This window comes from Ischnura elegans, chromosome 4, assembly GCF_921293095.1.
Source record: "Ischnura elegans chromosome 4, ioIscEleg1.1, whole genome shotgun sequence".
NCBI classification, from domain to species: Eukaryota; Metazoa; Arthropoda; class Insecta; order Odonata; family Coenagrionidae; genus Ischnura; species Ischnura elegans.
In genome coordinates, this window is record NC_060249.1 from 115,365,646 (window position 1) to 115,378,527 (window position 12,882).

The following is a 12,882-nucleotide window of genomic DNA, read 5'->3' on the forward strand; positions in this document are numbered from 1 at the left end:
AAATTATCAAAGGTGTAATCTTTATCAGTAATTTAATTTACTTTAACTTCTTTGCATCACATCACTGGTAGCATGGATATACTTAATGTCCCACCCTTCGGGTTGATTGCTGTCTGAGCAAAAGCGTGAGTGTGTTTCATATGTCTTCTTCTATCCTTAACACCGTTCACACTTTCTTTTACCTTTTTTTTAATTTTAATTATTCATGTGCATCAACAAAATTTCTTTGCCAAGCTTGGCCAATCATTGCTCTCCAATGGGGTACAAAATTGAGAATAGTCCAATAGGGTAGTTTCCTTCATCAAAGAAAACGAAAGGCATTTATTGCGATTCGTTACCCACCATTAGTATATTGATAATATACAAATTATTTGGTTTTAGAAATCCCAGTTTAGACGAATAGCAATGGTCAATTTTAACCGCATTTGAAAAAGGCCAGATTGGCGCCCATGCGATGCCACTCCACGTGACGTCACAGGGACCTAGTTTCTACACGAGAGGATAGGAGTTTTACATCGTCTGAGATTACCAATGCATGCATGACGCACAGAGCTCAGGGAAACATCTCTTAATAATCACCTACTAAAACTGGCTCTGATCGGAAAGGTTCCTTCGTTTGATAAGGTATTAATAATCCTTATTTAAGCCAAGCGCTACCAGCTAGCATGGTACTCTGCTAACTTCTTCTTCTTTCTTCTTGAATCTTTGATCTTTGATTTCCTTCTCAGGTAAGAACGAGATCCTGCGCATGGCCATCCGGTACATCCGCCTGCTAGGGGGCGTGGTGGAGTGGCAGAGGCGGCAACAGCAACAGCAGAACAACAACAGCCACCACCACCTCAACCAGAACACAGCACATGCCGCCGTCTCGCATGACGATTCTTCACCGGTAAGGCATCTATGGAGATACGTGAAAATCGCACTTTCATTTTTATTTTATCGCCCTTTCAACAACAGTTTATCGCATTTCGTAGCGTCTATTTTTTTATTTTCATGATGAGGTAGATGACGATGAAATGTAGCGAAACATAGTTATATGACCAAATACAGAATATTTTAAATAATTATGTTGTCGAACAAAATAATAAATTAAGGAATAAGACATATAGTGGCGGTGTTGTAGTTTTCCCGCGCCCACTTGTAGTTCGCGGCCACGTAGAGTCCCAGCCATCTAGTAGCTGGCCAGTCGCTCACATGCATTAAGCGGCGAGTGTCGGCGGAGCATTTTAACTGCGCTCGGCACAAAATGTACGAATTTTGCCGTCGAAAAGGCAAATTTGCGTAAAAATATCATAAAAGTCCAGTCATCGCATCTATGTCGCATTTATTTGCGCAAATCGCATCTATATCGCATTTGCGATTTTCACGCATCTCTAGTCATCTACATAATATCCTCCTAGCAACCTCAAGGGTGTTTGGCAGGGGATGAGTATACACCAACATTCAGTATACAATACGCAACGTTTTCGTACTCATCGAGGAAAGACCAGAGCAAATGCAATGCCATCTGGCGATGTGAGCTCTCACCGATCATGCATCGCACCATGCACGTTGACACCAACCATAAAAAATTATTAAATGGATAAATATCCATGCAGATGCATAAAACTATTTAGACGCCATAAAGGAAAACAAGGTCCAACAAACCGAAAACAGAAATGAATATCGATGGCCAAGTTCTAACACCACGTATCTCAAAATTTGGCCGGTTTGAGATAGGTATCTTAAACAAAGTGTAATGACATTAAAAAAATAAAATTCAAGCAAAAAAACAACTCTTTGTTTGCAAATGTATGCTCCTTTATTAGTTTTATGAATTTTTGGTCCTTAATTTCAGTGTACAATTAAAAATACCAATCGTTTCTTTTGCTCTCCTCAAAAGTTGCTATTTTTGAGATATGCGTTGTTAAAACTTAGCCATCGATATGCAATATTGAAGACATTGTTTCTAACGATAACGCTTAAATGAATGACTCGATTTTAAAACATAGAAACGCAGAAAAAGGGACGCTCGCGAAAATTTTAGTCTGATGTTTCAGTGGAACAACTCACTATTCTCAGTCATTGAAAATAGTAGGTTATCCCACTGAAACGTTTGAAAAAAAAATTGCGAACTTATTTGAGTTCCCGTACATGAAAAATTGAAACAAAGCGCATAGAGTTCTTTTTTATTTAAATTAACGTTCCATAAATATACGGGACATGTTAGATAAATGAAACTGTGTGGGATATTAAATTATTCTCCGCTCTCTTGTCAGCAGGCCCACCCGGGGAGCGGTAGGCGCAACGCGCAGGCGCAGGGCCGGCAGTCTGGGGGCAAGGGGCGGCTGAACGGCGTGCTGGGAGGCGGCCGGGGCCACCACGCCGCCGATCACCATGCCAACAGCCCGAGGTGTGGCGCCACAGTGGAGTGGAGGAGGCGCCTGGCACCAATAGTACCCAACCAACAGACGGGAATGGCCGCCACAACAGAAAACCCTGCGGTCGTCGCCCAGGAGACACCAACAGCACCCGTCTGCGAGCACCACGGCACCAACGGATCGGCTAGGCTCAAAGTGGAGCCCAATTCGGGTGACAGGTGAGACAGAAGTGGGGATATCATCATACGATCGCTATCCTCGATAGTAATAGACCCATCGCAATAATTCATGGGCGCCAATTACAACACCAAAATTATCCACCTCAATATTTTATAAGCTGTAAATATTTTTTATCACGTGAATAACAATTAATCGGTCAATAAGTAAAATTTTGAGGTGAAAATGAAAATTTTACATTTCGCATAGTATTTAGTGGCGGATATATGGGTTTATGGGGGCTATACCCCCCCTTCGGTATCCAATTTACACTAGATAGAATGGTTTTTTTCCGATCCCCACTACTGCTGGATTTTTAACCCCAACATAACCCCCCCCCCCTTGTCCCTATCCTGTATCCACCACTGATAGTATGTATAACATAACGACAATGCATATTAATTTATCGGCAAACACTTTGGTATTATTAGTTAATTGTTAAATAAAGTAGCGTATTTCCTGAGATATATTTCCCATTTTGGTTAAATACTTAATTTGAGTTCGTGAGGAAGAAATTCATGAGAAATCATTTAATATAAATATAGGACTGAATGGTATGGACTCCCGCATATCTATGAAAAATAAATTACTTTTACAAAACTTAACAATGATTCACGATGTAGTGAAATGCTCGCTGCCTCGTTGAAATTCATGAAGCACCAACGTATATAGGGAAAGCTCAAGAACAGGGGTATTCAACCTTTTTTCATGCAAGGGCCAAAAATCGAATTCACATCGACCGGAGGGCCACAATTCTCCACGTCGCTTTACCACCACACCAATAAAATAAGTAAAAAAGGCACATAATTTCAAAGTGCAATAATGTATGCTGGTTAAAAAAAGTTCAATCAATCAATGCGATTTTTTACATTGTTTTCTATTGACGAGTGTGTCGATATTTGGTTCTTAATACAATATTTTCTTTAACCTCTAGTAGCCGAAATAATTAGCCGGCGAGCCGCGGGTTTAAGACCCTTGCTCTAGAAGATAGCGGTAGTTTACTATGCCTTTATAACACGTGTTTCTCGTGTGAATTACTACCGACTGCTATCTGACATCCACCTTAAAAAAATTGGAACTGGAAACGATGATTGCGCAAGGAGTACTCAACCAAAATGGACGAAGCGCCAAAATGGCCGCTGAGTGCCACGCAGGGGCGGGCGCACCTTTTAAATCAACGACTCCATTTTATTCTAACCCACTTCCTTGCGCAACTCCCCCCTCTCAGATAGCGAGCATCTGTATCCAACAGAGCCCTACACAACAGGTACGTCTCCTCCCCTCCGTTGCTAAGCCAGCCCTTATTACCCCTACTATCTTCTCCTTCGTGTTGCCACAGTCTAAAAGCCCACCAGGTTTTGCTCATCTCGCACGCGTGATATTCCTTTCACAGTTTTGCAGTCATAAAACAGAAAGTCTTAATTCTTTAACTTGATAAAATAGAAAGGAAACGCTGCGGGATTCGTCAATGACTGCTTCGGACGTACAAAAAGCTTTCGACACAAATTCTAAACGATTTAGGCTGGGAGTCGCTAGAGACTCGGAGGCTGCTCGCTCAGTTTAGATTTCTTGAACAAATGAGAATAGATGTCTTTCAGAGCGACACAGAGAGCATCATATTAGAACATCATCATATTTCCAGATTGGAAGGAAACGTAAAATTAAGAGAGATGTTTTCCCGAGCGAATAGGTACGGGAATTTGTTTTTCCTCTTAAAAATGAATGGTTTTTATAAGTGCTAGGTGGATCTTCGTTCCAGGATTTCCTTTTTATTTGTACGCTAACAACCCCTGCCATAGTCCTATTTGAGGCGGCTTAGGGGCAGTATGTACATGTAGAATTCATATCAACTACCACCGGTGTACTACGATAACAGTCGGTGAACAATGCTTGTTAAATAGTTATTAGCTTCCGATGACGAAAATGAGTTGGATATTAGCTCTAAATCTGAAAAATATAGTACACTTTACGATAAAAGTTGAACGTATTCATTATTTTTCAAGATTGAAGCAGAGCTTTGATCATTGAGGAAGGGGAGATTTTCATGAAGGATATTAACACATTTTTTATTGATCAGAATAATATATAAGATTTATGCTATTAGTTTCATTTCACCTATGAAGTCCATTAGATTACTTACTTAAATTCCAATTTAAATAACAATCACTTAAATTTGGTTATAAAAGAACTAGTTGCTTCGGAGGTACGGGTACTCATGTTTTGATTTTTTGTTTGAAGAAAAAATATCAGTACTCAAGTAGGCTTCCGGGGAGATTATGACGGTAGGCAGCGATTCTTCCGGGTTTCCCTCCGCGTTTATCCAGTTTACTGGACAACATTTCATCAACGTTCCAGTTGGCTCCCTCAGGTGCACTGAATTGTCGACGCAGAAACTTTTTTGCCATTTCTGCAAACATACATTCCTTTGCACTAGATAAATCTATCTCTTTCATTGTGTTGTCATTCCTCATGCTTCATGTAACTGCACAATATTTTGACTCAAGATAAACAGTTTTCTCCGTCAACCCATTTTCACATCCAATACACATTTATAAGAAGAAATAAGGGGCATTTTGCTCAGTTCACGAGGATATCTGAATAATCTTCATAATGTTTCATTTAAGTGCGTGCATGAGTAAGTAAGTGTTTATCACGAGTGATTATGATGATAATGTTGGCGATGATGGTAGTAATTATAGTAATATTTATGTTATTATTTTCATCATTTCTTTGTAAACACAATTAATACAAAATATTCATACACAAAAAATGAAAGGAATCTGAAGTACAGCGCTAAGTCGTTAAGGACTTGTCAGAAGATGCAATCATTTAAATAAATAATTTCTTAGCAAGATTTTCCCTTTTCAATATACAATATCCAATTCCCATGCTCAATATACAATGAAATATAGAAATGAAATACCCAATATTCAATGAAATATACAGCACCAATAACATATAAAGTAAAAATATTTATTCAATGAATTTTTTGTAAGTTTATCTGTATTTCAACTCAATGAATTTTATTTATTATGAATAATATCATGCTTCAATTAACCATCTTTTAATTTTACCTTAATTGCGTTTCTTGTGGTAAGTTTACTTAAAACTTACGTGGTATCTGATTAAATTCTTACTACGAATACCAATTTAAGGGCGTTATTTCTTTCTTGTGTATTAGATAGTTCCATGATGTTGTCAAGCTGCTCGAAAAATTTTAATCACTTTTAAAGGGTGCGTTTTTCGTGTGCAAATAATTTCTCCGTCGCATCGGCAGCAGCCTTGGGTAACTGGTGATATCCTATCACTTAGGCAAAGCATTCACACACTTTAACGTTGCGTGTTGCATTAACTCCCAGGGAATGACGGCGTGGTTACCGTGCAATTTCTGTGGCCATGTCTCAGGCATTCCCGAGTTGGGTGTGGCCCATAGGCGGACTTAGGGCAGTCAGGGGGCAGGTGCCTTGGGAAACTGGTGATATCCTATTACTTAGGCAAAGCATTCACACACTTTAATGTTGCGTGTTCCCCCCCAAACGATTAAAAAATAGACAAGATTTTTTAATACGGTTATTATTATATTCGCTATGTTTTGTGAATTACGGAGCCTCCATTATTTAATATCATATTAATAACTTCCTTATTAAAATAAAGAGAACATTTCGAACAGTTATTGTTGTACGCTGTTATTAATTTAAAATATGTTTGAGACCGTTTGCCCGTCAGACCCTCCCCCCTCCCCCAAGAAAAAATCCCTTACCCTCGCTGGCCTCTACCCTCGGCCCTCAGAGTGGGAGGCTGCACCTCAAAAACTGACCGAAATTCTAACTTTTGCAATCGCGAAACGCAACTAAAAATGTTTGTTTGCATCGTATTCCCGCCAGTATGACGATCAAGTACGTCTGACTGAACTGTTTTTGCGATAAAAATTTATAATTTTGTGAACTTTGCCAAAATTTTGTTTTTATACCTACCACCGGAATAATGGTCAGCAGTGCTTAGGATCGGTCCGTTTTCGGGATGGATTCCCCCGCTCTGAGACCCGAGGAGAGAGACCAGCGAGGGTTAGCTACTCTAGGAAAGGGTTGCGGATGAGCGACCCTTACGAGGGTGGATAACACACTTCTCTAGTACTCTCGGTGGCCACAGCCACACCCAACTCGGGACTACCTGAGGCATTAAGCCGGCGCTTATTTTCGATCATATAAATCGAGAATCAGTCAAAGAGACAACAACTACGTGTATAATTAAAGATTGATTAGATCATCATTTGCCTTAACATTGTGTCTAATATATGGAGCAAGAGATAAATTAATGCCAATAGGATATGGGCCCAGCACGCTTCCTGATTCCAGCACTCTCATGATAATCCAGCAAAACACATCAAGCCGCTGGCGGGTGAGAGAGAATGGCCACTGTGGGAGAGGAAAGTTCGTGATTTGCTGGATTATCATGAAGGTGCTCTCGATGTCATTGACAAAAGGTTAGAGAAACCAGGTGCGTTGGCTGAAGATGCGACGGATAAACAATAGGGTAGCTTCCTTCATCAAAGAAAACGAAAGGCATTGATTGCGATTCGTTACCCACCATCAGTGTATTCATAATACACAAATTATTTGGTTTTTGAAATACCGGTTTAGACGAATGGCAAGGGTCAAATTTTATCCTCATTTGAAAAAGGCCAGATTGGCGCCCATGCGATTCCACTCCGCATGACGTCACAGGGATCTAGTTTCTACACGAGAGGATAGGAGTTATACATCGTCTGAGGTTACCAATGCATGCATGAGGCACAGAGCTCAGGGAAACATGTCTTAATGATCACCTATTAAAACTGGCTAAGTTCGGAAAGTTTTCTTCGTTTGATAAGGTATTAATAAACCTTTTTTAAGCTAAGCGCTACCATCCAGCAAGGTACTCAGCTATCCGCTAGCATCCTGCGACGTATCAGCGCTACGCCTCGCCTCAAGGTCACCTCACCGGGCGGGAGGGGGAACCAGAAATACGACGCACGGAGATATTTCCCGGCATTCATACTTAAGCGTCGCGTTTTCGCGCGCTTGAAAATTTCCCTTTTCATTTAATCGCGAAAAAAATAGATGTTGTCATTTAAAAATCTAAAAGCGTGAAATACGTACTCCAGGAGTAATAATCTTTCGATTAAAGCAATAAAAAAATAATAGGAAACCACCCTATTGAAGGGACACAAGACGGAGTCTGATTTGTACCGTAAGGCGAACAGCTATGCAAAGTCAGCGATTGCAAACTCAGTGACAGATGAGGTCAACTAAAAAATTATGGACAAGGAAACTGCATATGAGACTAGGAAGGCATTTAAACAACCCTTCGAAGCATCAAGTAAGGATCAATTATTTCAAATTTGCACTGATTTATTTGCATTTGTTTGGATATCAGAAGAGAGAGGATGTATCAATGCACATCGCAAAGTTAAAGAGCCTGTGGACCAAGATAAATAAAGGTTTAAAGGCGAAGAGTGAGAATATCATGCCAGAGGTGATTTTAATGTGTAAAATTTTTCACATTTTGCCGAGCACATTGGAGACATTCAAATCAAGTCGGATGTTGTTGATAAAAGATGACGTCAAGTCTATTGAGGAACTCGCAGGCCAGTTGTGCATGTTCGAGAGGAATTATAAGAAAAAAAAAACACGAAAAAAATACCCAGGAGGCACTTTTGATCAAGGACAAACGGAAGAGGGAAAGTAATTTCGGTCAGGGTCACAAAAAATCAGTAAAAGATGATTGCTACAATTATTGCTTCGAGAAGGGCCATATGGGCTCGCAGGCACTTCATTAAAAGTGAGAAAAAGTAAATAGTGAAAAACTGTCAATTTGTGGACTATAAACAAAAGAATAACTAATTCCAAAAACATGATGGCAGAGTGGATCTAGAGTGAGTTATGATGACAATCCGGGAACAATATGACTCCTCCCCTTCCCCTTCTGAAACGGCCGAAAAAGCTTTCCCGCTGTCCAAAAGTCAACATTGATTGTTAGGCATAAGAATTAACGAGATCTCATCCAGTTGTTTCAACGTATTGACCTCCTTCGCGGTCCTTCCCCTCCCCTCTCACTCTACCCGTCTCCACATGTTGGTTCGCAAGCTCTTTGTGACTGGCATGTAGTTGCAACAGTTCTTAGGTGAATAATGTGAAGTTAGCTTTTGAATTAGTGAAAATATTATCGAAGCATGGGCGTACAAAGCGAGGGGCAGGAGAGGGCAGCTGCCCCCCCCCCCCCTAGAAGCAGAAATCGCAAATTTCTTTAAGGAAAATAATATTTTTTCAAGAAAATAATTTTAAAAACTAAAAAAGAGCTAATTTCTTTAAGGAAAATAATATTATTTCAAGCAAATCATCATAAAAACTAGAAAAGAACCGTTACAGTTTCCTTAAAATGTTGATTTCATTCTCCTTTTCCATGCATAAATATTACCTGCAACTTGAACGACATTGGATTTCCCCCTCCCCCTAGTTTTTGATCCTGGGTACGCCCTTGCATCAAAGTCGTGGAAATACAGCAATGAATTAGGCCTAATAGGAAATGCGTCATAAGTCCTGCCATGCTCCTCGAAACTACCTTCGACGAGAGGAGCCTGAATGATGAATTATTTTTGACTGATTAAAATAGAAGTGTGACCAAGAAATAAGAGTCCAACCAGCATTTATTATCGACAGTAAAAGACTATTAAAAAAGCTTTCCCGCTGACAAAAAGTCAACATTGATTGTTAGCCAAGAAAATTAACAAGATCTCGTCCAGTTTTTTCAACGTAATTACCTCGTGAAAATCCTAGTTTTCCTCTTTATTTTCGCTTAAAGTGTACTTATTATAAGTTTCGTCAACAAAGGTGTCATATTGTCCCCGGATTGCCATTATTACTCACTCTAGATCCACTCTGCAAGCATGTAAGAGAAAGGGTCGGAAAACTCAACATTCAAAATAGCCCCTGTAGGCGCCTTTAGGCGTCTCAGGCACGGCTATCCGACGTCGTACGAACCTATAACTTTCTTTATAATTTTGTCTCACTAATTCGCACATTTTGAGAACACGAGTTATACACGGTTAATGTACAAGTGTAACATTTTTTTGAATACCTATTTTAATTCACTTTTGATAACAACTCTAATGCTGTACGCTTAAAAACGTATTTTCTTCAGGACCTTCGAATTCATTTTCAAATAATAATTTCACAAGTAATGACAATTTGCATGCATTAGAGGTGGTTCTAATCTTGATACTATATTTATACATGGAAACAGAACAATAAACTTCACTTTTACGCATCATACGATTATTTTCAGTGCCCTTGACTTCGACGAATTCGATCGTTATCTCGGCAATATGCTATCGGCTGTCAGACCTTGATGTCAGAAAATAATGAAATCACGGGATATGAAGTATTTATCAAGCGTGGTAAATGCTAGTACTGTTTATTTTCATGTGACAGAATTCCTCAATTTAACTACTGTAACTTCTATAGAGCATATCCTTTTCGTTTGCTAACGGCATATGCCCTAAACCCCTTCCTCCCGCGCAACGTGTATTTTTAAGACGGCTTGCAGGGTAGTATGTAGATCTACTCAAATACATATAATATTATTTATGTAAAAGATCGTCCAAATTCATGTGGAAAAAAGTAATTAGTTTTTCAGAATTATACACTGCAGGGTTCCGGGTTGAATTGGTGGTTAAAGTACTCCTATTTTTACTGACCTCTCATGAGAGAAAAAAATCATGTGCAAGTGTTATCATACTCCAAATATCCCTGCGAAAGACAATGCAAGGATATCTCAATATATGTTATTTATTTCAATTTCTCAGATTGTATTTTGCAACTCATCAGTGGCAGATCTGTTGGGGGGGGGGGGGGTCAAGGGGCTATAACCCCCCTTGGGTATCCAATTTACACTAGATAGAAGGGTAATTTTTTCCGACCCCCAATACTGCTGGACTTTTAACCCCCTTACTTAGCCCTATCCTGGATCCGCCACTGCAACACATTCATAATCAGACTTTAGCCGAGATGATATTAATACGAATGATACATGCCATAAACCTATCTTAAAATGATGATTCATGGACTTGCATTTTAAAAATGGTGAAATTTTAGTCAAAAGATTCAAAAGGGTTTTTCATGATAATGAACCACGTTTTAGGTACGAAAACCTGTGTATTCATTGGATACGTTTTATCAATACAATTACAGGTAAAAGGATCTCGCTGCCATTAAATCTTAATTAATCGCTTTTAATGTGGAAAAAATGGCGTTCCCATCTCCTTTTCGCACATTTCATTTAATTTCATCAAAATTTAATGTCAATTTACAATTTTTAATTATTTTGATAATGCTGGTGCAAACAAAATTTTTCGTAATAAAGTGGAATTGTACGTTGACCTCATATAATGAGGAATTGAATTATAATCAATTTTCATGGTGAAATAATGTCACGTTAAGGTAAGAAATGTCATGGAAATTTAGGAATTGGCCAATATTATATATATTTAAATCAAAATATTTGCATGTCAATCAAATTTTTATTTTTGTTGCCATCTAGTAATAAAGATCTTGATTTAATAGCGGTAATGAAGAATCGATATTTGCACCAGTTAATTTTGTGTTTTAAAATCATTAATATTAAAAGTAAATTTGCTCTTATTTTTGGTAGAACACCCTCAAGCCAAGCAGTGAATTCGTTCGCTTAAGGCTACGACTTTTTCTTTCATTAGCCTTTATCTCGAAAAGACATCATCCTTCCGTAAATGAAACCTTCTCTATTTCAGGGCGTCTTCATCGTCGTCCACGTCCTCCATCTCATCCCTCTCCTCTGCCTCTTCACCATCTCCACTTCGCTCTTCAAATGTGCTTTCCGCCATTCCACTCAAAAGACTCATCAAGCAGGAAAAAGTCGACACCACGCAGTTGAGCCCAACGCCACAGGAGTCGCTCAAGTGCAGAAGGCGCCTCGCCGTGCGTGACGGCATTTTGCTGAACTACGTTCCGGTTTCGGGGAAGAAGGCGGCGAGAGGTGCTGAGGACAACAAGGCGGACTGTATTTGAAAATGGAGAACTGAATGTTTACATAATTTTCTTCGTGAATATTATCCCAATTGAAGATAAAACTACGCAAGTGATATATTGTCCTTAATGCCAAAGCTGCTTATTTCGGCTGTGATTGTTTTCATTGCATATATATTGGCGCAATATAAGTCCCTCTTTTTGACATCCATTGTAAGTTAGTACTTACACGTGTTTGCTGTATCATTTACTGAGAAATATTGTGTTTAATAGATATTGCTTGCCCTATTTCCAGTGCCCTCCTTAAATGGAATAATGTTTTTTATTTGAGTTATGTTGAAGATGTGTGAATATGGAATGGCAACACGACATAATCTCTGTGGTTGACAATTTGCTGCGATCGTATGTGTCACGAAATGAGAATCATTCACGTTTTATAAAGTACCCTTTCAAATGTAAGTGACGTATATATTGTAATTACTTTGGATGTGTGCGCTTATTCAAATGTATAGTGCCTATGTAGAGGCATTAAAAATGACACTAACCCTTTTTACGATAATTTCTCATTTTTTACATTAATGGAGAAATCAAAGTTGCAAAACCCAACTTCAAGCTACTCATTTGTATTAAATCAATGGGTATAAGTTAGCATTGAGGCATGATAGTATAAGTGTGCTTACACAAACTTTTTTTATTCTGTTCCTGTCTTAATTTATTAAATCTCATAAAAGCTGTTGGGCTTTTTTCAGATTCTTATCGGCTATTATTTTAAACAAGCAATTTTTTGGGTATAGCAAAGTGTTCTTACTGTATGAACTTTAGCCTAATCTTCATTTATGTATACTTTTTTTGCAATATTCATCTTCCTGTTCTTGTAGCATGCCAATATGTGTAACAGTCCAGTCAACAGGGGCCAGAGGGAGGGGGTTATGCTTGCTCATGGTTAGAACTAAATCGAGGGTGAGTGGGGAGGTCCAAAATCAGGATATTTGGTGTATATATACACCATCATATAATTCATTCATTCACTTGGAATTTGTAGAACACATTTTTATTGAATGAACCAAAGCAGTTACTCAGCTTTTAGTGAGGGAAGTTTTTGGCAGAGACGTGAGAAGCCATTTCCCTAGTTATCAAGGAACACCTAGAATTGAAACTGGCAAATAAAAGATTAAATGTGTGTAAACCTGCCTGAGACTTTGGTAATGTGGTTTGTATGAAATTGTGAGTGATGGTTCGGAGATAAAATGCAGCTAAAGCTTTCAGGT

The 12,882-nt window shown here is 38.9% G+C and overlaps 1 protein-coding gene across 3 annotated transcripts in view; it reads left to right on the forward strand.

Moving 5' to 3' along the window:
* The window catches only part of LOC124157931 (rhoGEF domain-containing protein gxcI), a 39,312-nt gene extending 26,946 nt beyond the window's left edge, over nt 1-12,366 (forward strand). For 2 of the 3 annotated variants that reach the window (XM_046533028.1, XM_046533029.1), the window contains exons 4-6: nt 729-889; nt 2,259-2,578; nt 11,380-12,366. In XM_046533028.1, coding sequence (XP_046388984.1) covers nt 729-889; nt 2,259-2,578; nt 11,380-11,656 — 758 coding nt within the window. In that variant the 3' untranslated portion in view covers nt 11,657-12,366. The remainder of the gene's footprint in view (nt 1-728; nt 890-2,258; nt 2,579-11,379) is intronic. The other variant, XM_046533030.1, reaches the window with a different exon arrangement.
* Nucleotides 12,367-12,882: the final 516 nt, after the last annotated feature.